A 27,476-nucleotide genomic window follows, 5' to 3' on the forward strand; every position below is an offset into this window, starting at 1 on the left:
TTTCATGCTGTTAAATGGGAGAGATAGGTGTCATCCCAGGACTGCTAAGTCTCTGTATTACTCATCAGCCCCATCCTGATAAATCAAAGCTGCTGTGTTGTATTTCCCTCCCAATCCCTTTGGTGTTTTTGAGCTCTGGCTCAAGCAGAAATTACCAGGCAAGATCGCTTGGCCCGTGTAATGGAGCATGCCAACCTATGTGGTTATACGAGTCCTTGAAATCATCTTAAAAAATGGGAAGCTGCTTTTCCATCCACCCAGGCTGTGACATTCAGAGGTGCTCAGCACTGATCTAATGAAAAGAGGAGGGTCTGTGCCACTGGGCTTTCCCATCCCCAAGGGCCTGTTTGTGTGGTGAAGCAGGAAAAAGGAACCTTTTGGGCTTGGATGGCTCGGGGCTAGGGTGGTCCTGGCAGTGGGATGGAGCAAGCGTGGGCACAGGGCAGGGGATGTGCACTAGCTCTGGGAGGGGAGGGTTTCTGCAGAGGAGCTCACAAACCATCTCACTTGCCTCAAAGATAAACCAAGAGGACAGATTATAAAAAAATCAGAGCACAAAAATAGGGGTTAGTGCTTACAGCATGGTACTTTCTAGTGACAGACCCTGATAACTTGGAGGGGAGGGTGCGATGGTGTCAGTTGCTGCCACGGTTTCTGCACTCTTCCCCGCAGAGGCTGGCAAAGCCAGACCTGCCCCCCCAGGCCAAAGGGAAACAGCCCCTGTAGCTCTTGGGTCAGACTGGCATTCCTTCTGGCAGTTTATAGCAATCCTATTTGTGGATTAAAATGCAGCCGTCAAGGCTGCTCGTACAGGATTTATGACGTGGCCTCAAAATACAGGAGAAAAGGAAAGTTGAACTCTCCTTTGATGTTTGCAAGTGTAAACTGCAGACCTGAGCTGAACACACTGTAAATAAGGATCATTAATCATCAGCTAAGCGGCACGCAGCTGCTGTTATTTATTATAACAACATAAATCACTAGGAACTGCTATCGTGTTAATTTGGATTTGGTATGGATTAGCATAGAAAAAAGAATATCCTTACCTATTTACAAAATATATACCCTTACTTGTAAACACATATAGATGTGCTGGGGCTTTTGTCCTTAGTTTCCTCCTGCTAGGAAGCGAGTAGAGAAAATGCTCTATGCGCGCTGCATGTGAGGGTGTACAATGGTTCAGGCCAAGCTGCGGCTGAGCAAAATCTGTCTTGTGATTACATGCTAACTTGGCACACAGGGAAAAGCAAGAGCAGGAGGTCTCCAATGTGTTTCGGAGGGGCAGGTCTCTGTGCCACCCCCCAGCCCTTCCTCCAGCCCCTGTGCAGGGGACAGGGCTGGCATTTCCCAGGTACTGCATTGCATCCATGTATCGCTGTGGTGACCCCATAGTTTTCCTTAATTTTTTATTTGCAGCTCAGTTGTGGCTTTTACGTTTAAATAGCGTGAGGCATGGGTTTTGTGGGATGCTGGAGCCCTCTGCTCCTGCCTTTGGAAGGAAGGCTTAGCAGGGAAGGAGCATTTTAATTTAAATTAAGGGAGCATTACCCACGCATTTCATATTCTCCAGAAATGCCAGCGATACTCCTTGTTAATACATTTTGTTTTTCTCCTGATTTGACTTTATCCGAGCTAAAAGGTAGGGCTGAGCTGCTCATGCACCAGGGCATGGCTGGCAGAGACACCAGTATGACCATACCCGGTGTTTTGGCTGTGGAGCTCATGCTAGGGCCAGAGAGGTGGCCCCATCTCTCCCTGCAAAGCATTTCTGAATTCGGTAGGGATGGATCTTCACCCCACAGGGATCCCCATCTTCGTGCTTGGACACATCAGTCCCTGCCTTTAAGCACTTGGGCATAGCCATGGGGTGTCTACTCAACCCCCCCCAAATAACTTGAATTCTTCAAAGTGAGGCAGGTCTGTTGTTAACAAGTCATGGCAAATTTATCCCCGAAATAAGCACAGCACCCGCGGTCCCAGTAATCTGTTTTATCCTGATGAAACTGGAGGTGCTGAGCCTTGACTGATGGTGTGGAGATCCCTAGCCAGCCTCATGGAGCACACGGCAATGAAAAGTAAATTTAAAAGCAAGGGCTTCAAAGGGACACTCAGCTGTGCGTCTTCAAAAGGAGATGTACAGCGTAAAAGGGAATTAAATCTTGACAAAGGCACCCTGACAGAAAGGAAGTGATGGTGCTTTCTTCATTTAAAAGAAACCCCACAACACCCAAAACCCCAATGTTTACAGTGGAGCATGTGCTGCCTTCAGTGTTTTCACTTAGGATGGGATGGACACGGAGACTCCAAATGGGTGCAGGGTCCCATTGCGGCGTGGGTGTCACAGCCCCATTGTGGCTCGGGAGCTGTGGTCCGCTACCCCATCGCCCCCTCAGCACAGCCAGGAACCCTTGCCAAAACCTTTAATGTCACCAGCACTGTCTTAGGTGGGGGTTAGTCCCGATTAAGAAATGGGCCTTGATATTTGGGAAAGTGAAGTCAGAAGAATTAGGGTTTGGGTTTTTAAAATTTAACTAAAAAGGAAATAAAAAGGATTGTATGTTTTGGGGTGGTCCAAAGATTCCCCACAGGCTTGATACTGCAAGGATACATTTAACAACAGGCTTGTAAATCACAGGTGAGAAGGACAAAAATGATGCTGCACCCGCACCCTGACTCTGCCGTGTCCGAACACGCAAGCAATTACCTTGAATTGCCTCCATCGTTTTTAACCTGTTTTGTGCATGCCAGATGAACAGTCACCAAACCAGGGAGAATTTCTCCAAGTGCTGAGCCAGAGCTGAGGCTCACATTAATTAAAATGGGTTAATTATAATAACTCTAGTACAATAGGAATAGTATAATAGGACTAATTAGAGTGGGGCTAATAATAATAGGGTTCAAGCCACAGCAGCCACTGTATAAAACCTGCACCCAAGTTCTTCAAAGGTTTCCCTGGACTTGCATCCCACTGAACTCAAGGGCAATCCCACATCTAAAAGCCGCTGCAAAGCTTTGACTGCGTTTTCCTGAGCATCCAGACTTGCATCGCACCGACCATATGTCTGCCTCTGCCTGCTAGCAGATTGCACCAAATATTTTCCTTTGTTATCGTGGCTGAGCAAACAAACACCATCTGTGGGGCTCATCGAGGGAAATCCTGGCCCCCTCCATGCCAACGGGAAGGCAGCCGCGCACATCCGTGGGGCCTGACGTTTCTGCCATCCATACCCTGAGATGAGAGCTTTTCTCTGCTGCTCATCTCTGCTTATATGCCAAGTTGAGTTAGGACCTGGCCTTTTGCAAACAGATTTAAAATTTGGATTTTCTTACAGAAATGGTGGTTTCCTTCAAAGGAGACTGCCTAGCATTTACCCAGGTTTGTGGGACTGCCTTGGGGTAGTGGTAGGTGGAAGAGGGCAAGAAGGCTATTTTATTTGGAGGCTCTGTCCACAAAGGTATTTCTTGGATGTATCCATGCTGCTAGGGGCTTTGGGCATTTTCCAGCCACGCTCGAATCCCTGGCCCAGGTCTGACGGGGATTTTTGGTCCTGCTTGACCTGCTTAGAGCCAGGGGTCAGGGTGGGCAGCTGACAGTGGATGCAAATTATTCCCTGTTCAAACCTTTATTCCTTTGGAATGTAAAACTCCTGGGGGGCACCATTTGATATGGAGGGTCTGTCATCCATTTGTGCACCCCAGCACTGGCTGGGAGCAGGGGAGCATCAGCAACCGCTGAAGAAAATGTTTGCACGTGGTCCCCAGCTGCATTGCTGGGCATGGGGCTTCCTCCTGCTTTGCTTTTCTCTGTTACTTGCCTTTCTGCTGGAAACCCCTCTCCTTCCTCTTCTGGAAAAAACAGAAGGGTGATCTCAATTTTGTAAAATCCCCCGCAGTTTTGACCCAGCTAGGGATTCACAGAGATCTCCTGCTGAGTGATGGGCCCAGCAGATCCAGGTGTAAATTACTTGTCAGCTCGGTTGCTTTTCCACTCACGCCTCTGCAGCACCGCGTCCAGAGCATGTGCTCTGACCAAATCTTTTGTACAAGTGCCCTTTGGATTTAACAATTTGCACGGCAAAAGCAGAACCGATGAACCACAGGCTACTCTGCTGCTGCCTTTAATTAAAAATGCCATGTTTAACACCAGCAGATGTTCCTGCTATCAAGACTCGACTAATAATTTAATGCCGTGTAATGCAATGCTGACTGTGCTGCTTAGTCTTAAAGCATAATAGAGGTATTTTTATTATTATTATTTCTTTTTGGAGATCAAATCCCTCAATATCTGAAATCTTAAAACTTGCTAGTCTAATGGTCCTAACCAATTACTGCACCGAAATGATCTTAGCAGTCCCATGTCTTTCAAGTCGGCACTGCAGCCCACGATGCCTCTGAGACCACAGTGAGCTCGCAGGGCTTTGGGTCTGTGGCAAAATTAGTCCCAGAGGGGCAGCCTGAGAAGCAAACTAAGCCTGTGAAAGGCTTTGATTTAGACATTCGTGGAAAGAGGGAGTTCAAAGCGTGAGGCTGCACCTCCTCCCATTTTTTTTCAGTCTTCTGCTGAAGCGTATTCATCCTGTCACTTGCTGTGGGTGCTCGGCACGTCAGAGCTGAGCACCATTTCCTCGCAGGACGTGGTGGTTTTGGGATATGCCCCATATTTGGTTGGACAAGAGGAGAGGCACCCCCTTTTTGCAGATGCTTTGACTCTTTTAACCCTCAGGAAAATGACTGACTTGTGAGACCTGAGGGAACTGCCTCCCTCTGCACGCTGCTTCCCCATTACATGGTGAATCACGTAACAATTGTATATTTATTGAAAAACAGCTGGAGAACTTCACTAATAAATAAAATATCAGGTACTGGTGTATTTACATAAAAGGGTCTTTACCAAATGGGCAACGCTTTGAAATGAAGCAGGAGGTAAGTAAGGATTTTTTACCTTCCTCATCAGCCAGGAAGCCAAGCACCATCCTTCAGCACAGGTTTTGCTCCAAAGCCCCGCATTGTTTGAAAATCACACTATCAGTTTAGCACAGCGAAGATGATTGTTGCCTCGGTGGGGTACAGAGCAGCTGATTCAGGCATGTACCAAACACGATGGTTGCACTATATCACACCACTGCTGAAACCGTTTTACTGGCTTTCTGTCATGCAACAAATTTATTTTAAAGTGTGTGGGCCTTATACTGCCTGGAATGGCTTTACTTGTACTTTAAATACTGCATAAACCAAATTTAGAGATATATTTCTTGCTCCCCCCTGTTCTCTGCATCATTTTTTTTTGCTCCTGACTGTCCAATTGGTTGCAGTAATTCACTGCAGAGGAAGACGTTTCTCAGCTTTCCAAGAGCGCCAACTCCTTAACCTTTATAAAATTAGGGAGAATGAATCACTCGTGACTTTTACATCTTTCTCAAACACAAGTATTTGTTAGATGCTGGCTGCCCAGAGCAGTGCTTTGCCTCAGTTTAACTTAGTTGTAAATGTTTGTAAATTCACACATAATGTCTCAGCACAATGGAGACCATGCGTACACACGTGGATTTATTGAGAGGGACACTAAACATATTTCAGCCAGAGGAAAGGAAGACGAGGTACTTATCTGTTTTATTGTCCTATACAGTATATATCGGCATCTCATATTTTGTGAACATAAATGCCAGGTTGACTCAAGAGATCTATGGATCAAGCGTTGTTTGTAACCTGCGCTGAACGCTTCAAATTGTGTTAAAGTTTCATCTTGGCAGCAAGGCCTTTTGCCATCTTTCAGTAACCCTGCTGTACCGGGAGACACTGGGTGCTGCTTTTTTGGAGCACAGGATCACACAATGGCCAAGTAGGAGGGACTAGGATGTTAAACTTGCATCTGGCAACTGTTCACTTTCAAGGGACAAGTGACTGTTTTAGCTTATTTTGTGAGTTTATCCTGGTTTTGGCGGCATGAGGGAGCAGGTGTCTGTCCCAGCTCCATCCCCTGCAGCCCGAGGAAAAGAGCAAGGGTGCCCTGTCTAGCTATGTCCCTTGCTATCATCCCTCTCCTGCATCCAGATGTTTTGGTGCATGCACACAGGATAGGAAAAGGCACCATGGGATGTGCCAGTCCCACACCTTGCTGGGCTTGGGGAAAAGCTCCCCTTTGGGCAGGACAGGGCCCAGGGCACCTCTCCCTGCCCCCTTCCTCCTCCAAGATAGACAAGGAGGATGCTGTGCCCTGAAACAGCTCACCAGTCAGCTCCTGCCAGAAACATGCTCGAGCCCGCCTGCTGCCCAGGAGCATCTGACACCTATGCATGTCTCTTAACAAGGTGTGGTTTGCATTTGATTTTGTTTTACTTCCACGCTCGCCTCTGCAGCTGTTGTTTCTTTCCCCAGAGCTGCTTCCCTCCGCAGCAGAGGGCCTGCCAATCCCCACCGCTGGGGATGACAGGCCGTTAGCAAAGGGGACACCGCTCAGTGTTATTAAGGCAGATGGGGGTTTCCTGAGCACCAGAAAACAACAGGCTATTATGGAGATAGAACCACACTTTTCACAGCTGGATTCAAGTGCACAGATGCAGCTACTGTGCTATTGATGACAACAAAGAGCCTTCCTCTCTGTGCTGGCAAAAATGAGATGCATGCGGATGGGGACACCTCTCCATCCATCTCTCTCCCTCAGTGCTCAGGCCCTGACTCTGCAAGGACAGAGTCACCTGCAAAGGATGGGCTGTTGTATCACCCTTCGGACCCTACACAGTTTCCTTTCACATGGGTAAGGATCGGGAGTTACCATGAACGCACAGAAAGCCAAGGCACCATTTGCTGGGGTCAAGCAGGTTAGGAGATACAACGGCATTGATTTAATAAAGGCTGAATATGCCACCATTCAACTCAGCATGACGGTGTTTCACCCTGTGACACAACAGCTTGTCCCATTTGACACTAGCAAATTTTCTGGGATCAATAGAGCTGAAAGATTTCACAATTCCCCACCCTGTGTGGTGCTGACCTCCTTGCACTTCTGGCTAATATTAGTAGCGAAGATAAATATTTAACCTTCCATAAACAAAGCAAAAAAAATATTAAAAAATCTCAATTTAAACCATCCCTGGTGATCAGGAGCTATGGAGGGAACAAACTACCAAAGCAGAGGAGTGTGAAACCTGAAAACTGAAGAACCTCCTTCTTGGAAGACAAGAATAACTTATAAAGAAACATTTTCAGCCCTGATTTAACGCTCATCCAAGAAGTCCTTCTCTCTAGAGGAGGTAAGAGCTGTGGACAATGCCCCTGTTGCCACCAGTGGTCAAATTAGTCCCTTTCATCAGGCTGCCATCACTCAGCTGAGCAGCGGTACCCGACATCTTGCTGCTTTTATTCCACCTTATGAGCGGGGGCGAGGGGAAACCATTCACCCACAGGAAGCAAACAGAGGGAGACGTGGAATGAGAAACACCACCAAAATTTCAGACGGGCTGCTGGGACACCGCTCTGACGGCTGTTTTCTATGACTGTCGCCAACCAAATTTTGTGGCTCCACGCTGCCACGTCCTTTTATGATGAAGTTCCCTCAAAGAATAACTCGCTCGCTTTAATCATGTTTGCTCCGAGATTTATGGCTTGATGCTTATTCACTGGCAGAGCTTCTCAACACGAAATGTCAGTAAGCCTGTTATAAATTGCTCCTGGCATTCCTGCTCTATCTTTTATTTGGCCAGGAGTTTTTCTACCTGAAAGTGATAAATTCCTGCTATAACTGCTTTATGTGCTTCAGTAATTACACTGTACAGGGATGGCGGGGGCTGCATCTATGGAGGTGCCACCTCAAAACCAGCAACCTGTAAAAAGTGGGAGATTGGGCTGAACCCTGAAGTGCTCACTGGACGCGCAAGCTGAGGAAAAAAACACCCTCAAAACCTAAAGTGACAGTGACCGGTGAAGTATCTTTGCAAGACTGAAGCTAGCAAATGGGTGGAAGAGTGGGAAGAAAATTACATTTTTAAAGTCGGAGTGGAAAGGCATCGTGACAGGGTGGGTGCCCTCCCTGGGCTGGGTGCCAGGTGTGAGGGGAGGAGGCGGCACACACCCACCTGTTTCAGGCGTCCTTTGGGTAAGAGATGTTTGTGCTGCATTAGACACGTTCGTTACAGATAAACAGGTAACTGGCATTGGGTTTGAGTATTTGATCGATTTGGAAGCTATTGAGGTAGCTCAACCCTGAACCTCAGGCTGGCTGGCAGCCATCCCGCCGTTTTCCTCAGCCCTTCCCTCACGGGTGCCCCCGCCCCTTCCCGCGCGGCCCCTCCCCTCCTCTGACCCCGCCCCGCTCCCGAAGCGCGGGAAGCGCGGCGGCTTGGGGGCGGTGAGCGCGGCTCCTCCGGACGCGCATGCGCGTTGGCGGGCGCGCAGCTTTCGGCGCTTGCGCAGTGGTGGCGGGCGGGGAATTTGGAGTAGTGGCGGTGGCGGGAAGCCATGCGGGAGGTGCTGCGCGGCCGCTCGGGCAACCGGCCGGCCCCGTGCGGCCAGCCCCTCACCGCCACCCCCATGGCGCTGCCTGGTCCCTCCTGGGCCCGCACCCGCGCCGCGCTGGGGCGGCTGGAGAGGGCCCTGAGCTGCTCCCGCTGGTAACGGATGCCCCCCCCCCCCCTCCCCTTCCCCTTTCCACCCCGGCCCCGCGGCCGTTACGTCCCGGCTGCCGGCAGGCGAGCGGAGCCGCCGCTGGCGCTCTCCCTTAAGGCCGCGTGTGTTAAAGCTGCCGCGTTTCTCCTTCCTCTGCCCACAGCGCCGGCGTCCTGCGGGAGCCCGTGTCCCTGGGGCACTGCGAGCACGTCTTCTGCCTGTAAGTAGCGGGGTGCGCCGGGGCTCGGCCGTTCCGCCTCCCTCCCCGAGCCGCCGGCGCTTTGAAGACACCCCCCACACACACACCCGCCCTCCTTGCTGCCGTGTTTCGGAGAACAGGCTGGCCGGCCTTAGGGAGGTGGGCACCGGTGGTGCTTTCGGGCCGGGGGGGTTGAGTGGGAGAGGAAAGCGGGAGCTGCTGTTCCCCTGTAGGTCCGGCTCGCTGCTATAGGGCGGGTGTCTGGCTCGCCCGAAGCGAAATCCAAGCTTTCTGAGGGCTGGTTTAGTCTTCAGGCGGTTGGCCGGGTGTAAAGGGAACCGTCAGCCTGATGGACGGGGAAGTCCACTCGCAGTGGGGTAGGAGGCGGAAACAGCTTCCAGTTCTTCTCGTCATCTCCAACTCCTTCCTCTTCCTCCCTTCAAAACAAACCAAGAAGAGCAGCCTGGAAGGATGCTTCCTGTTTCCAATGCAGTTTTGCTCTGCTTGAGAGGGTTGGTGCTGCTTGTCATTGCTTTGGCCTTCTGCTATGCTAATGGCTTTGCCCCTTCAGATCTGCCACTGTAACTGTTCCTGTATTCGTGTCCATCTGAACATGTTGGGACAGCACGAGTACCTCTACTTATAGTTTGTAAAATAATCTGAGTGTTTAAAAAAAAACCAAAACGAGTTAAGTTAGAAATATCCTGCCGATGAGGCAGTTCTGAGGAGGTGGTAGTCACTTGGCCTGTCTTAGGGCAATTCACTGCATTGTCAATACAGGCAAAGTGTGAAATGTTTGTGCCCCAGAACCTCATTTGGGGAAGGTGGTGGAACCTTCTGGCTGTCTTGTATGTCACTGCTCTTCATGGCATGCAAATGCAAACATGGGGACTTAAAAGGTCAGTCATATATCTTAAACAGTTTCTCTGCAGAGCAGAGATGTGAGCTGGCTATGAAAATCGTATACTTTTCATGGTGGAGAGGATAGATACTTTCTAACCTCTGCTTGTAAGCCAGTCTAGAGATTCAGCTTTGCCTCATGTTGATACTGTAGTGACCATGCCAACTATGTCAAAAGCAGAGGAAAACCCTTCTTCCCTCCCTCCCTTGTGGCTGTGTATTCACTCCCTGTCTTCAGTTGCACCTTTCTAATGGGAGCTTAAATTGTTGAAGGCCTGAAGAGTAAAATACTAGCAAAAGATTTTCTTGCTTCTTAAGGAGTAACTGGTTATGGGACAGATACCCTCGGCATCTCTTCCCCCCAGTATGGATGTATTAAAAGATGCACAAATGATTTATTTCTATCCAGAACTGTGGGTTCTTTCCCAGCTTTGGCCATTAACTTCTATACAATATTCTGCTGTCTGAAGCAAATTTTTTGTCATGCGTTCTATTTGTACTACCTGTCCACAGAGTACTTTGTAAAATAACCCCCAGAAGCTTGTATGAGTTACTTATAAATATCTTCATATCTATCTTACAAAATCTTTTCTTTCTCAGGTGTAGTGTGGATTGCTGAACGGTAGCGTAAGGGTGGCTTAATAACCATAATTGTTTAGTTGTTGGGCATCTAAAGCCTTGTGGTTTTATTTTGGATGACCCCAGTGTATTCTAGGTGATAGATTTCAAACACCCACTGTTTGTTTACGTTTGTGGTTGTTTGGGTTTTTTTAAGAAAAATTTTCAAGACATCAGAAGATGATGCAGTTTGCATTGATGATGCTGGAAAGAATAGCTAATAGGAGTCTTAAGCACTCATTATCAGCTGTTTCTTACTTCAGAAAAAGAGTTTATTTGCTCTTATCCAAGTTATTGTTATGCCTGTTCTTTTCTCTTTTGTATGCCTGACCTTTTAGTCATCAATTTCATGTGCCCTTTGATGACTGAGTCTTGGATAGCGGCAATTTTTTAAAATAAACCTAAGGAAATTTAGATTAATTTGTTTACCAGCAAATTCGGTAGGATATGGGTTGATTCTGCAGTAGTCTGACATGAACTGATTCTGATCCATTGCTAAAAACAGGTATTTATTAATATATCCAGGAAGAAATGGGGTGAATGGCCGTAGCTGGCTTCCTACTTATGAAGTAAAATATGTGAACCTAATGAACTGCAATAATCAGGTCACACATAATGTAACTGGTTCTCCCTCAGCATGGGTTTTATTATGGGTAGGGATGTTTATTAAGATCCGTTCCTGCAGTTTTGTCTGAGTAACTCTACTAAGTTAGTTACAGTCATTATCCATTAACTATAAAAACTCAACAGCTATAAGTAATTAGGAAATGTTGTGGTATAAAAGTCATTCTGCATTTCCATTGCACTACCCTTAACAGACGTGGGAGACCTGAGGCCAACTTTCCTAGAGAACAAGACCTGATTGGTTTCTATCTTTGCTCCAAGTGATTTGTCAATGTCACCTAGAATATGTCAGAGCCAAGAATTGTACTTCAGTCTCGCGGCCATAGCAGTGTCTCAATTGTGAGGTCCTTTGCCTGCTCCCAGCAGGCTGTTTAAAGCACAAAAACACCTAGCACAATTTTTACATACCAAATTTCCTGTCTTGGAATTAACTGAAGGCATGATACTTGTGTGGTGTTTGAGGGAGAGGTGCCAATGCAGAGAACAGATCTGAACATAACTCTTTTCTTAAGGAAAGTGGTGGTAGTAGTTATGATTCTGATATTGTTAACTGTTACACTACTAGTTTTGGGGTGTATGACTGCCAGATTCCAAGCTGATTATATGTTTAGACTCTAGATCCATAGACTTTGATCTTCCTTTCCAGGTAGCAGTGCCTTGATATTACTTGCATTCTGTTCCTCTGAATGTTTTAACATGATCTGCTCACATTTAATTTTATACCTTTGGCTAGAATTTTGTGTTCTGTGTAGTGGTAAGATAATGGAGACTTTTGAAGTTAATTCAGTCCTGGGTATATGAAATTATAACCTATATTTAATAGGAAAGATTGGAATTGAGATGTAACAGTGGCCATTGAATGTTGCAGCTCGGATGGCAAATCATGAGGTCCTCTCACTGGACTAATCAAATGAATAAGAGATTTTAGGCTTATATGGGAGAGTAGTATTGCTAAGAAGTTACAAGTGTTAAATGATCTTTATCAAGTATATCTGTTTCCCCACCCACCCTGCCTTGATCATCTCCTGACATAAATGCTCTGAAAGAGAAAAGTGATGGAATACTCTGAGCACCTGCAGATCCTCATGCGACTTCTTACAGAAAAGCATTCAGACAGGTGAAACTTGACAATATCAAGAAAACTTTAAGTAGGAAAACGTGGAAAGATAGTTTACTATAGGTTCACTTTGTCACTTGTTTAAAAATAGAAGGCTACAGAAGAATAGCTCTACCTTTAGCTGAGGCGTAAAAGAATGTGTAGTTTTAACTGTTTGAGCCTAATTGCTGTTTGTCTCCAGATAACAACGGAGGTTTAGCATACCTGGAAACTTTGGATCAGCTTGAGAGTCTGTGGGAGTCACAAGATACCATGCCTTTCATGAGAGCGTCCTGAGAAGGCTCTGGACTTGGCTTGCTTAATTATGGCTTGTCACTTGCCATGATAAATACGTCCTCTCCTGCATTTGTGACTAAGTCATGTAGGCTTTACAGTAGTGGTTTGTCAACGCTAAAATAAGAGATTCTTGCTGAGCATTTGGCTGTGGAAAGGTTGATAGCGAGTATAGTGGATAACTTATGCTGGATAATGGATTTTTACATTTGACTTTCAGGTCTTGTGTGGGTGACTGTGTTGGCACAGAATGCCCAGTGTGCCACATGCCAGCCTGGGTGCAAGATGCACAGATAAACCGGCAACTAGACAACATGATTCAGCTTTGCAGCAAACTGCGGCATCTACTGGGTGCGGACACCTCAGGTAAGAGCAAACCTGAGTCTCTGACAGCTGTTGAATCCAGACCACTCCATTTCATTTCACAGGCATTATAGAGAATGAGCAGTGCAGCCCTGTTTAAGATTCTGAAAGGCTGTTCCAAATCATGTTTGGAAATTTTGATTTGAAGAGAACTGTCTGTATGGATTGCTCGTTGTGTGATCTGTTCTACTAAGAAATCTGCATGAGCTCTTTAGTCCATAATTCATTAGAATCTGTCTTGCAAAATTAGATGAAAGTGGGATAGATTCCCAAGTCATGTGGCAGTTAGTTGCACAAACCAGGGGCACAAGTTGTCTTATCCTGTGCTCTTAGGGAGCACTAGTGTGTAATGTTCTGCAATGTACTCTTCTGTAGGGGGGGACCCTATTAAAGGATTAATGCATATATTCCCTTGCCTCTTGTGTGTTTGTGCACTGAGACATGCATGCTGTCCCAGTAACTTTCAGTTTAGGGTTTTTGCACGTGGCAAAATTTATATGTGTTCCTTGCCTAAAAGGGGAAGGAGGCAAATCTTAACTCATTTATTTTCTGGTCCCTAACAATCAGCTAGTCTGCTGCAATGGAATTTTGTCATTGCTGACTGTGCTAGAAGATTGCAGAGATCATACTCTGGGAATTCATCTCTTTATCAAATTTTAGGCTGATTGTCAAAGTAGGAGAAAATGAAGTGAAATAAGTATAGGTGAATGTGTTTCTCTTCTGCAAGCTCAGAGAGGAGCATTTTATGTAAGACCAAGTTTTAGAAAACATTAATTTAGCTGTCAGATACAAAAAAAGTAATTCTTCCTTCATTGTTGCTTCCTAATATGTTTGCCTAAATTAAAGATTCTTTTTCTAAGTCTAATCCCATCAGCACCTTCATGTTCATTTATGGGGTAGCTCTTTATTGACATCAAAATGCTTGTAAGTGAGGAGGCTGGAAACCTATGTCCAACTGTAAAGGAATACATTTTATATAGATATAAAGTCCTATGGTGATTAAATCTTCTGGAGCATAGAAAATATAGATGATGGCTTAAATAAGATTTCAGGGAAACATTTTAAGTGGTGAGGGCTTTCAAAAACATAGTTGGAAGAGAATCTCTGAGAGGACCTATTTGCGATGCTATAAATAAAGCATTTAAAATACACCATGAAAGTATTATTGATACTGTTTGGACATTTTGGAGAACTCTTGCAGATGGATTAACTCTTAAAAATTGGTCTGATGTTTAACTGTACTAGAAGTTGAATAATACATTTAATCCCATAGTTCTTCTAAAAGGAAGTTTGCGTGGTGTGGCTAAACCACAGAACAAAATGAGGTTCTTTCTGTTATTCTTTGTTCTGACTTAAAAGCAAGCACAAATTGAAGTTTACAGGAGTGTTTTGTTTGGAGCTAAAATTATGAACTGATGTGGGAGATTACTTTCCATCACTTGTAGTCTTTGCACTGTACTACAGATTAATAGCCTTTTGGATGTTTCATAACCAAGGTTGAGGGAAAAACCTCCTGAGTTGGATAAGTAAGTAAATGAGCATACCTCTAAAAACAGCCACTTATATGTTGTATTATGGCAAATCACAGGATGCTGTAGCTTTAGAGATTTTGAGAGCAAATCCTTTAGGATATTTTATCCCTCACCTCTGGCAGATCTGTCACTTCCCATAGATCTATGTCTTGAACTTAATGTATACAAAGTACAATATGTTTGAGTTTGGAGAATTGGGGCTTCTCTTGTTAAGGAGCTGCTTTCATGTTCTTACGGCACTGTACTTCTGCCACATTCCTGTCAACAATATTTTCTTTTCTTTTTTGTTAGAAGGTCAGAAATTGTATTTTATATTCCAATAAAGCAAACAGAAGAATCGGTCTTTCTGTGGAGGAAAGGAAGAGAAGCGGTTGAAAAAAGGAGTATTTACTTATATTTGTTTTATATCCATTTTGCATATTTGTTTTATATGCCTTGTTTTGAGAAAATTGTGGCTTGTCTCAAGGCTTCTGTTTGAGATCCTTGTTGACACCGAAGTTTCTAATGAAGACGCATCATACTACCCATTTTTTAATCTACAACAGACCTAGTGAATGCAGTAAGTTGTGTGTTGTCTTTACAAAACCACAGAACTACTGTGACTGAAAAGGATAGGGTTAAGCTCGTGTGTTGAGTATTTCAAGTATAAAAATCCTTGTAACCTGAGGTTCCACAGTAGATATGAGAGAGATCTTAGTTCATACTCCATTGGGATAAGAATAGCTTTTTGCCAAACAGCATGTGCGTTCTAAGAAGCAGCAGCAAGTAATTCGGGAAAGACTGCACAAAACAGCTAATACTTCCATTTTAAATTAAAGGGAAGCACAGCAAATGACACTACAGGATAGTACTGGGGTGACTGAAGGGGAATTGGCAATCAACAAACATGAAACTGGCTAGAAAATAGGTAGCAAATGCTAAGTTTCAAAATTAATTTGCTTGTTAGAGATGTCCTTAGTCTGTGGCAAGGTAAGGAGAGCTGTCTGACCTTTTCGCTGTGGTGTGTTGTACCTTTATGAGGGTAATGGGAAGCTATCTGGCTGGCAGCCTTCATAGGTGGGATGTCTGCACCTCAAAATCTTTAGCTTTAATGTTGCAGAGTCCAAGACATCCTGAGTATTGGAGTTGGTGGGATGATAGTCTTCATATGTGAGTAATTAGTAAGAACTTGTTGAATTGTGGACATAGTGTGTATAGTATACTAGAGTTGAAGAAAGTTGATTTACAGTAATGATTTTGAAAGTGAATTTCTAAATGCTTTAGCAGATTCTTCTGTGTGATGTTTTTTAAAAAGAAGAGATTGTCATAAGTTTTTACAACAACCATTTATAGATGATTTAACCTTATTCCTTGTAAAATAATCTGCTTTGCTCTTACACAAACAGAAAGCCTTCCTCCCCCCTTCTCAGAGAGCTAGACCTTGCAGGTGTTGGTCAAAGCTTCCTAAGCTCATGTTGGTGCTGGTAGACAGTAGGAGAGTTCAACTTTTGATTAGCCTTTATAGTATCATAATTCATTTTCTCAGTTACTGATGTGGAGGGAAAGATGTTGAACTCCTGTTGTAACAGATTACATTGCACTTCATGTGTACTATGACATTTTTCATAATAGCTAAAGATGAGTTTTTGCATAGCTGGAATTTCTCCCCACCCCCCCGGTGTTGAATACTTAACTTGCAAAATAATCATTCTTCAGTGAAGGCACTAATGTTGCACAGATGGTACCAAAGCACTTCCCTTTGATTTTTAATAAGGGACTAGTTTGTCAAAGAGATTTCTCAACTTCTGTTCTGAAACCCATAATAGAGAATAATTTGAAAGGCACGCAATGTGCATCATTATATTCCTTTGATGCAGATTAATGATAGCTAAACCACATTTTCTAATTGCTCCTTTTTTTTCCTGCTCTAGCCTGTTATTGCACTACAGCAGAACTTGGGAGATGTAGCTCTCTATTTGCAAGGCACTGCGTATCTCCTCTAATATTTTTGGCTACTCTCAACCCTTTCAACACTTAAGAAATTCAACTCTCTTAAATGGCAGCATTAAGAAACTTGTGCTTATTATGTGCAAATAAGTCTAAGTTTGAAAGATTTCAGTTCATGTATTGTGTGTATCAATGTTATGTTTAATAGGTAACGGAGAGAAAATTTACTGCATTTGCTATAGGCTGATTCTAATACTGTTATCGTAGGCAGTCTTTACATTATTGCAAATGCTTAAAATCTAGAATTAGTAACGCATACTTTACTGATTTACCTTGTCTCAATGCATCTCTAAATTTTGGGAGGATGTTTCCTATGTATTAAAAAGACAATTAAATCTTAATTGTATATAGTAATTTTTTCACTTGTGTTGAGATGCAAGCTCTGGCTTCTAACTTGAAGACAGCAAAGAATTCCTTTGGATCAATTTTTCTATGAGCAATTTTCTCTGAAGGTAGTTTAACTGAATGTAGTAGCTAGCAGATAATACCCTCTTTATATAAATCAACATTTCCATATTAAACCATAAGAACTTCCTTTTGGTTTCTTAGCACTGTGTCTGTTTTCTTTCTCCCTCTCACAGCTCTGGGTCCATCAAAAGATTAGATTTTTCAGGGAGGGTAGAGTGGCCATTTGTCCTTATTACTTCTACGCCATACCTTGTACACTTTGGAAATGGAGGAAAGGGGCAGCAGAGTTTAAGAATAATGGTTTTTGCAGATGCTATGCAGAACTGTTCAGGTAAAGTTGCTGTTAGCTACAGAGTATTCTGAAGGATGGATTTATTGAAGAGTGGCTGAGAGACAGCACACATGTTGGCAGAAATTGCAGTTTCTTCCCCAGTAGGCTATGGAGATGCCCTAGGTGTGCATGGCTGGCCTCACGATGTGACACATCTCTTTCACAGTATGCATGGCCTTTTAATCACGTTCTGTGAATGCCTCCCTGTTCTAAAACATACAAGATACTCTTTTACACCTAAAGTAGTTGCATGTGAGGAAAAATAATCCTGGGACAGTATTTATTTGGTGTATTTTCAGCATGTTTTTAATAACCTGACTAGTAAGTTCCTGCTGAGCAACTAGTAATGAACAGATCAGTTTAAGAAACTTGTGGTTGATTTTTCACAAGCTTTCTTGCTACCAGAACTGGTATATACATAGCTTTCTGTGTAAATACTTAATTGTCTTATGCTGCTTTAGATTGTACTTCTGAAGGACAATGCCTTTGATTGAATTTGTCACTTGGACTTTAAAGTCTTACTGTGCTATACACATCAAAAAGAATTCTGGCCATCATAAAATAGTTGCACAAATGACTTTTGTAAGCTGATTTTATTCCTCCTCTTTACTTGGAGATGACTGATAGCTCTAGCAAGGTAAATATTTTAGAAAGAAATCTGCTAGTTGTCTAAACAGTGAAGGCAAGACAAGTAAATAGTAACTGTGTTTTATATTTTGCATCTGTTTGCAATCAAGCTCTTCCTTTTTTTTTAGATGTTATTGTCAGAACGAGATTGGATATGATATCTTTCTGAAGGCTAGCTAGTTAGGAGATTTCAGTCTCAAATTCAGTGCTTTTTTTCCTGTTTGCACCAAGCCCAGCCCTACAGGAAAACCAAATAGCTGCAGTTCTGTGTTGATGATTATCTTTAGATACCTAAATGATTGATTAGCTAGCCTCAAGCTGTATTCTTAAAGATGATTTTGGTCTGATGTCTTACATATTCCTCTAGCTAAATCTCCTAGTATCTAGCACATTTTAATTCAAGGGGGTAAGTAGGGTAATTTAAATCAAGCTTGAGGAAACATTTAGCCTTGAAATATTGCTTTAAAAGAAAACAGCAAATGCCTATTTCGATGTTGAATTACTAGCTATACAGTTCTAAGTGAAATTTCAAACATATTTTTTTGTGGCTAAGGGAGTGGGACTCGTTTGTCTGCTATCTGTAAGTTTATCACAGTTTGCTGTGGAAAACAGACTATAGTTACTAACACTAAAAACAAGAAGAGGATGTATGGGGATAGAAAGTTAATGCACTGAAGTGAAATTAATACACTGTTGCAGTGAGTGCCTGTCACTTTTAATAGTCAAGACCTTGTATAGTTTATTTCAAGAACATTTAAAAAAACCCCACTGATCTTTGTCTTAGTTCTGTTTAAAAATAATACTAATAATACCCTACTTGCCTCACTAGGCAAAATTAATATTGGTTTTGTGATTCATTGCTATAAATCACCAAGACTTTTGTGAATGGTAGTCCCTGAGGTTGGGGGCAACAGAGAATGAATTGTGCGTTTACTCTGGAGGACTTGTCCAAGTACCCTAAAATAACTGAGGTTTCCAAGAAAGAATCTGTAAAAAATCTGTTATAGTTCTTTTGCACTGAAAGACTTGTTGTCAAATTAAATTAGTGTCTAGCTTAGAGGTCACTTTATGCTCCTTAATTTATTCTTAAGCCATTGAGGACACCATTTATAGCCCTTGTTCTCAACTGTTATTTCATGCACTGGGAGTACAGGATATTCTTCCTTCATCTTGGTTATTGATTTGTAATATGCTGTACAATGTGACTTACAAAATTGCTCCACCGCATATTTTTAAAGAAATGTTTGAGATCATAAAATATTTAGCTTCCTTGGAATTATTTACTATCAAGGGGTAAAGGATCAAATGACAGGGCACAATTACTTACAGATCTTCTATATATTCCTCTGATTCATCTGCTATATCTGTGGAATCGGTCAAAATTTCTCAGGAATGTTCAACATTTTTATAAGGATTTTATTTTTGCTTGCTTGCAGTTATTTTTCCTGTTCATCTTCAGATAAACTGTAATATCTTTTTAGAAGAACATTTCTGTGCTCTTTTGTGTATGCACAAACTACTTTGTTAAAGCTATTTCCAAGGAAAACTCAGTGAGAGAACCAGCTTCTCTCCTCTTTAATCTGGTCAGAAATCTTCTGTCCAGATGCTGCATTATGAACCCAGACCGTTAAAGAAGCTTCTCTACCAGGCTGCTGACTTGCCTAGCAGATAACTTTAGCTGCACTGGGATCCCTCAACTTCAGAGTGGCGTGTGACCTTGCCAGTTGTTTTAAAGCCATTACATGTGTCTTTTCAGAAGAAATGAAGGCACTCATAGGTTGTATTTAGTGACATTTCATCAGTTATTACAGTTGTTATTCTGATGTTTTTTCTTTGCAATGTTCTATTGAAGAGTAGTCTATAAATGATTTTTCCTCTTCCCTGATGCACTTAGGTTCAACAGAAGCCATGTCCACACCAACTGACTCAGACTTTGGAAAAAAGAGTAAGAAGAAACAGTTAAAAATGTGGTTCAGCCCAAGAAGTAGGAAGATTCGATGTGTCCTGAACAAGAGTCAGCCTGAGACTAAAAGTGATGACCTTTGTCTAGACACATCTTCAATTTATGATTTCTTTCCTTCCCCTCCTCATGAAAAGCCCTCCAAGCCAACAAAAAAGCCAACACAGAGTAAGAAGATGAAGAAGAAACGTCTATCGGACATTAACAAAGTGTGGAGTTTAGAGAAACCTGAGCAGAAAGGAGGAGTTGAGAAGACTCCTAAGGAAAAGTGTGTGACCATCTGCAGTCAACTGGTAGCCCTGTGTGCTCCAGAACCCAATAGCCCCGAAAAGACATTTCAGCAGGAGTCTATGAAGGAAGCTGACTCCAGCAAAAATATGGAAAATGTGGAAGTATTGCCACAGGTAAAATCCTCAGAGAAGAAAGATAGCAGTGAGGTTGCGTGCCCTGTGCAAGTCAGCAGGGAAAAAAATTGTGCTACAGAGACATCAGTGTCAACAGAAAATGAAACTACATCTTGTAAACGTGGAAGGGAGCAATCCAGATTTCCATTTACTTCTCAGTCTAAAAGACCAAGAAGAACTGAGAGGGCCATTATTGGGAAGTCAGGCAGGCAGGCAGATTGTTTAGAGGAGTTACGTCAGGGCTGCCCCACCTCCCCAGCAACTGAACACAAGACACCAGTTCAGATTTCTTCCTCTGTATCAAAACTTACTGATGCCGTAATGAAGACAAGAAGCTCTGCAGTCTTTCAAGCAATAAATAGTCCTTCACTTTCAAAACCTCCCTCTACCCCATCTAGTTCTAAGACTTGTGATCGGATAGGAATACCACACAGCCCTTCTGTGTTGAAGTCCCCTGGTGGTAACACAATTGCCAGAAGAAATTACAAAGGAGAGACTTTGCTCCATGTTGCTTCCATCAAGGTAGGATCATCATCTTCTAGTTCAACTTTAAACAGGGGTTTAAAAAGACAATGTTGTATTAAAAATATCCTGGAACCAGTTACTTCAGTACATCCTATTTCTGGTGGGGGGAGAACCTCATTTTGTGTGCTTTTTCTTCTAGGTTTATTGGGGAGTTTCCAACCTGATTCTCTGATTTCATAAAGAAATGACTATTGGAATGATGAACGATTGTGGTACTTGAGAAATGCAGTGTACTACAGTGTCAGTTATGAGTTCTAGGAAGTGATAAATATTTGAATGTTTTGGCTTTATATTTGCCAGAAAGCTGGCTCTGATTTGTCATAAGGAGGTTAGCTAAGTATTTCAGAGCTCACAGAGTGATCTTGATCAGTTTAACTTGACCTGGTGACTCAGCCAGGACAGGATCTGAATTATCTGCATAAAGATAACACTATGCAACCTTAATTGAAGTTAACTATTGTATAATCTTTGAGATCCTCCACCTGATGCAAGTGTTGGCTCAAGAGGAACAAAATGCTGCACCCTGGGATTCCCATGCTGAGCCTTATGCTCTGAGCATGTTGTCATCACAGACTGTGGAGAAGGGAGAATTATGAGAGAGTTGGGATGTTCTTAGTAGACTTTTTATGTAGGCTCAATGTTATTCTTGGAATGACAGCTGTCACTCATTTTGCTGTTATCCTAGCCAGTTCCTGCTGTGGTAGAACTTCATGGCTTTGCTCCTTAGGAGGGCTGTCTTTCCCTATTACAACGTAGAAGCTGGATGCAGGTAGAGCAAGTTGAATGTTTACAGTCAAACTCGTCAGATGCACTAACATGGCAGCTCTCTTCTGAAAGGTTGTTTCAAAGAGTTTGTAGTCTAGCAATTTAAATGTACTTTGTGCTAAATCATAATATAGAAATACTGTGTAGCTAATAAACTGCCCATACTGGTAGAATTGATTCACCTGTAAGCATCCTGACATTTATACAGCACTTCTATTTGTTGAGACAAAAGCCGTTCTTGATAAATAACTGTGTCCTCTTTCAAAGGCATTCTAATAAGCCACTCCTGCTGCATGAGACCTTTTTAAATGGAAGTGGCAGCTGAGCTGAGTTGAGTTCAAGTATCTTACTTGATGCCATTAATACAGAATTAGGTAGGAGAAAATGAAACATTGTCCTCACAGGACTCAAGAGCTTGAAAGGATAGATCTCCTGTTACCTCTCGTCATAAGTCTTCTATATTCCTCTTTATTAAAGTACTGTTTACAAATTATCCTTCCATATATTTTCTGGGAATTTGTAAGGAATACTGTCATGACTGACTGGTTTGGAGAAAAAAAAAAAAAAAAAATCTGCCTTGGCAAGTTTTCACACAGGTGTGATTTCCAGCAATGTGTCTGATACTTCTTTGGAACAGTACTTCATCTAAGAAAACAGAGCATCTCTGCTGCTTATTGCGAGACTTGGAGTAAACAGTGATATGCCAATAAGGTGGTTTTTCATTGCAAAGCATTTTGAAGATAAATGAGTAAAAATTAAGCAGTTTATGCTATAGGCAACAAGGATAAACAAGTTTTGATTATCCAAGTTTAGGGGTATTAGCTGGCACTGCTTGTTGGCATTGGTGCAGCCCTTGGAGAAAGGGATAGCTTTTCAGCCCAGTGAAATAGCCCTGATCTCCAGCTGTAGTGTAGGCGGTGGGGTGGGCATGCACATGAATGCTTTTTTCAGTCCTGTGTGTGAATTCATTTTGGTATTGTCTTTTAATGTTTATAATTATTGAGCTAAAATGGGAATTTGCTTCTGTTCCTCATTAGTTCTGTTGTGGTTTGAATCCGTCAATTCCATTTGCGTTGAGGTGCTCATTAGTAAAGGCTCGTTTAACGAGGTAGGGCTTCAGGGTGATCCAAAAGTTACCACTCTCTTTCAAATGTAATTAAAATAAGGCAGGAGAGCAGTCTTTTGGTTGTCGTTGTTTACTTGCATGTATCTTTATTATGAAACTTCCAATGCAACTCTGAGAAAGTTGTTTTACTGTCTCTGAACCTCAGTTCCTCATCTGTAGAAGGAGGTTATACAGATTATCTCCTTTCATTTGTGGTGTTTTTTGTTCTTGTTATATAGCTTAATCATGGGTATGTTATAGCATTCCTGAGAAGTTGCTCCGTCCCCTGGTAGCCAGTAAATGTAGGCACAATTACTAGCCCATGTCAAAGTAGATTAAGACTTAAGTTGCTCAAGCCAGCATGATGTGAGGACTTGGTCTTTCTAAAGAACTATTGGTCGTGGGGTTTGGTATCATTTTACTTTGTGAAGCAGCAAACAAAAAACAGTAGTGATTAATTGCCATGAATCTGCTGATGGTGTGTGGCAATTGCAAGAAAACTTTTTTTTTAATGCAAGTATCTTTCATATAACCTGTATGTTTCTAGATGACTCTTCTAAGTTGTAGGAACCCTGCTATGGAACTGATAAATGTGTTTTCTCAAAGAAATTGGTCTTGAAAATACTAGGCTTTATACTGTATGCATATTCTCATTGTGTTGGTTTTGGGTTTGTTTGTTTTTTTTTTTTTTTTTTTTTTCAAAATAGCCCTGTCATTTTTTTCTGTTTCTGGAAGAAGTATTTCTCTTCCAATTTTGTTTTATAGGTTATTTATTTCTTGTTCTTTCCACAGCCAGTAATGTTTTTCCATGTGCGTAATGGGAAATAGACTTGTAGCTGCCACCCTCCCACCAAAGTGAAGTAAAGTCTAATTCTCTGGGACTTCATTAATTATAAAAATAAATATTATTTTCAAGTAGTTAGGGTCCAATACCTTGAATTTAATTAAAGCTAATTGAGTTCTCCTGGTTTTTCTTATTTAAAAGATAATAAACAACATTATCAGGCATTAAAATTAAGTGTATTGTGCTGTTTCAAATGATTCTGAGGGATTGTCCCTGTTTATTACTACTAGTCATTAAGTTACTGAAATCAAAATGGTTCTCAAGAAAGGTTCTCGTGTGGATGAACTTAGTGCCGAGTTAAACTAATAAAATAAATGTGGCTCTTCCCATAGCAAACAGCAGTCATGTTTATCTTCCTCCATAGTCGTTAAAGGTAAAACTTCCAATTAGTTAAAATACAAAATGTGTCCTATTGTGCTCCTAATGTTCTACAGTGGTGGGAAATTGCCCAATCAACAGCCCTTCCACATAGGATTTTTTTCCAGTGATGTAACGAGTTGTTCACAGGACTAACTCTTATGTGGCAATTAAAAATGCAGCACAGTACTACTCAACTAGTTAGTACAGAGTCTTAATTCTACTACAGAGAAAAAAAAAATCATAGTTTCTTGGTACAGTATTTCTGGTTGTGCCTATGTTTCTTCTGCTTTGACAAGGGAGCTGATGGCGCAGTTCACAGTGTGGAATTGCTGCCACTACCGATTCGAGGCAGAGGAATGGCAAACTGCAATGCAACAGGGTAACAGAAGACCAGAAGAGGACAGCAACAGCCGCAATGTTACAATGGAGTGGATGGGAGGTAGCTGGGAGAAGGTTTTGATTTTTATGCTTTAAGTTGGAAGCAATTGGAGAGTTGTCCCTGTTCTGAGGAAAGAAGAAATTGCATCTATGCAGAGCATCTACTTAATTGGGAGAAAGAGAGAAAGAGCATTGGGACCAGTTTTGGTTACCTCCTGTTTCAGGGATCCTTTAGTTTTGACAGCTGACCAGGAGGGCCTTTATAAAGGCTTCACCCATGGCTAGCCTGCTGTGCTGGACCCTTCAAATTCACTATACTTAACACTGTAATAACTACTAGGTAATTCCTTCTGAGCCTGTGAGACTGTTCTTCCTTTTTATTGCTTTGTTACCAGGTAATGACACATTAGAAGGGAGAGTGAGAGAAGATTTTGTGGTTTTGTGACCATGAGATGGCCAACATCAGAATACTACTTAGGTCTTTTTTCAGGCGTCTGACCTAGTCGACTGTGCAGTTCCTTGCTTTTGGTACCAGATGGGTATATATCATGGTTGAGTGTTGGGTCACACGTGTACATAGGAAGAACGTGTTCCCCTCCTTCCTTTCCACTCTCACCTTTAGGTACAAGAGGGGTTTGTGTTGCTGCGCAGTCAGGCACTCCCAGCCTCCCCTGAGTAAAAAGCAGTGGATGGACAGCATCATTCCTGCCAGCTGCTTCACAGTGAATGAATGCATCTGTTGGTCCAGAGTCTTTTTGTCCAGACCTCGTGATTTTGTGTGGCAGGTGACTTAGCTGTGTGTATAATATCCATTTGATTGGAGCAATGAGGTCTGCTGGCAGAAACTAGCAGGATAACTCAGATGCAGGTGTGGCACCTGAGACTGCTTTGAAGTTGTAGTTTGACATTGGCTTTCTAATGTTAAAGCCAAATGGCATAGGAATGGCAAGCAGCCTCCTGATTATGGGTAGTATCCAGCAGGTAGCTTAAGACAAAAATGAAGCGGTGTAATGGTTTCAAATGTATAGAACTTAAGAATATGAAAATTGGTCACGAGTCAAAGCAATCCATCTTCCCAAGTGTTGATTTGAAAGCTTAGAAACAAATTGCCATTTCTTTTTTAATAATGCTTGGTTGTCATTTCTCTTGTTTCTGAAGTGGGTTAAACTGGACTTCTTGAATGTTTGCTTTTTGTTAAAGGTTAAGCATAGCTATTTGTATGCTTGTTAGTTAATAAATGTTCTGATGGGTAGGGAATTAATTTGGAGAAATTTGAGGTGAGAAACTCACTGGTTCCTGGAAAGAGTTGGTTGGAGCATTCACAATTACTATAAGCATGCTGTAATTCATATTTGCCCTCTTTGACCACTTATGGGTTGTAAATAACCTAGTTGTCTGTCCCGTCCCCCTGCTGTAACTTAAACAAGCAAATGTATTTGGGTTTGAAAGGCGGGGTTTGTTCATTTTTTTGACCTAAAGATTGAAGTCACTTGGTTACCTTTGCAAATAAAGGGAGAAGTGTTTGGTTGAAATGGTACAGGTTTTTAGCTTCATCTTCATGTACTGCCCTAATTCTTTGTCTCCCTTGAACTGGTAGAATATGTTTTCATTGACTTAGTAATTTTAATGTGACTTTTGGGTGGAAAGTATTGATAGTTAATGGAAATAGTAAAGGGTAAAATGAAAAAACCCACCCTATAAAATAGGGCTGAAAGGACGCTTGCTGTTCTTAACCATCCGTCTGCATTAAAAGTTGTGACACAATTGACTTGGGGGGGTGGGGGGGGAGGGGAATCCAAAACACAAACAGACCCAACCAAAAAACCTTGTCTAAGCCAAGTGAGGATGGTTTTCTGGGCTTATGCAATCTGCATCTCCAGGAACTAAATTCTCACTGGGAGGGAAGTGTTTCTGAAGCTGTGTAAATACCCTTCTCTGTGTAAGCTAATGCTGTCTTCTAGATCTGCCAACAGATGGCCCCAATGCCTTTCTTGCTTCTGTGGTTTTCAGAGCTCCATTAAGCTGTAGCAGAGGAAGAGCAAACCCATTGCATTATTGTGTTGTCACTATACATAAGCTTTGTTTTGAGCTTAAAATGTCCTTTGCTTTGTTTCTTCCAAATGGGTAACTTTACATTCCACAGTAGTTTCTGCCTCTTCAGAAGCTGGTTGTAATCCTTCATTGATAATGAGATTTAAAAATAAACACTTCCCTGTGAATTGTTAACATTAGCATTTTCTACCTGGTGTTTGTCCTGTTTTCTGCTTCTGGACAAGTAGTATCACCAGTTATGTTTCCACTCTGCTGTTGCTACAGACTGCTAAGACAAGCTGTGAGGGCCCCTCATATCTGGTATGGTTGTGACTCCGTATTTAGGACTGGTGATTTTATGCTGGCATTGCTAGATCAAGTAAACTCAAGGGACTAAATGCACAAAATTGATTTCAATATTAGTCAAAGCACAACTTTATGAAGCGTGTTTGAATTAGTAATTCCATACTAGTTGGTGTAGTCTCTTCTGCTTTCTTACTTGTGGAAAACAGACATATGGTATATAGATATTTGCAGCTGGGACTTGCCCCTACCAGCTCCTTATTCTTTCTTGTTTAGAGTTGAGCAAAACATTAACTTTTAAATGTAGAGTAATTCCATCAACTTTGATAGAACTGGTCAATGTGTTAACTGCACTTTTTTTACTCATGGATCGCTGTCAGGTGATCCTTGCAGAAGGGACTTGATAACGCATCTGTTAAGGATGTGCTTCTTGAAATTTAGTCTTCTGCTTTTTTTTATAAAACTAAATATTCACAATATGGTAACTCGCTGAAGAGCCACTGAGGGGACAAAAGGCACGTTCTCCTAGCTATGAACAATTTTGTTAACATGTCTTGTAATCCTGATTGGCAGCACCCATCTAGTCATTGCGCAGTACAGCTGGCATGACAGCTTCCCCTCCCTTTCTGTCACTCTCATTGCTAGGTGCCGGTTGCAGGGAGCAGGTTCCATTTACAGCTGAGGCGATGGCAATATTTGTCTTCTGTAAACAGCAAAACACCAATTTTCTAATTTTGACTTAGACCTGGATTTCAGTCTGTGGATGTTGTCAGTACTGGTGTCCACACCAGTGACATTTCCTTTGATAAAACTGCAGCAATGTTTTACAAATCAATGTTCATATAAAGTTCTGAAAACCTGTGATACTACCTAATGCCCACACAAATTATTAGATATGCTTACTGCTTTAAAGGAGTACTCTTGAAATGTCAAACCCTTGATGTACATGTTTGCAAACTTAACTTTAAATGATAAGTTCAGATCTCACTCATTATAGATAATTGTATCTTCTCTCTGTAGAAAAAGATCTAATGCTAAGCACACTTAACTGCCTCTGAATAACTTTTCAGATTTGATGCATGTCTGTCACCTTGTACCCATAATGAATAAGCTGCTGTTAGAATTCTTTAATTGCTTTGAAAGGTAACATTTTGCTGCGACCGAAAAATGGGATCAAGTTTTTGTTGTATCTAAAGCTTAATTTAATGTTCTCTCTCTTTTT

The 27,476-nt window shown here is 42.2% G+C and overlaps 1 protein-coding gene across 1 annotated transcript in view; it reads left to right on the top strand.

Moving 5' to 3' along the window:
* The first annotated feature begins 8,443 nt into the window (after positions 1–8,443).
* BARD1 (BRCA1 associated RING domain 1) overlaps positions 8,444–27,476 on the top strand; it is a 44,026-nt gene continuing 24,993 nt past the window's right edge. The window contains exons 1-4 of the mRNA XM_049810727.1: positions 8,444–8,606; positions 8,765–8,821; positions 12,553–12,698; positions 19,474–20,465. Of these exons, the coding sequence (XP_049666684.1) occupies positions 8,455–8,606; positions 8,765–8,821; positions 12,553–12,698; positions 19,474–20,465 (1,347 nt within the window). The 5' untranslated portion in view covers positions 8,444–8,454. The remainder of the gene's footprint in view (positions 8,607–8,764; positions 8,822–12,552; positions 12,699–19,473; positions 20,466–27,476) is intronic.

The sequence above is a fragment of the Accipiter gentilis genome, chromosome 1, assembly GCF_929443795.1.
Source record: "Accipiter gentilis chromosome 1, bAccGen1.1, whole genome shotgun sequence".
NCBI classification, from domain to species: Eukaryota; Metazoa; Chordata; class Aves; order Accipitriformes; family Accipitridae; genus Astur; species Astur gentilis.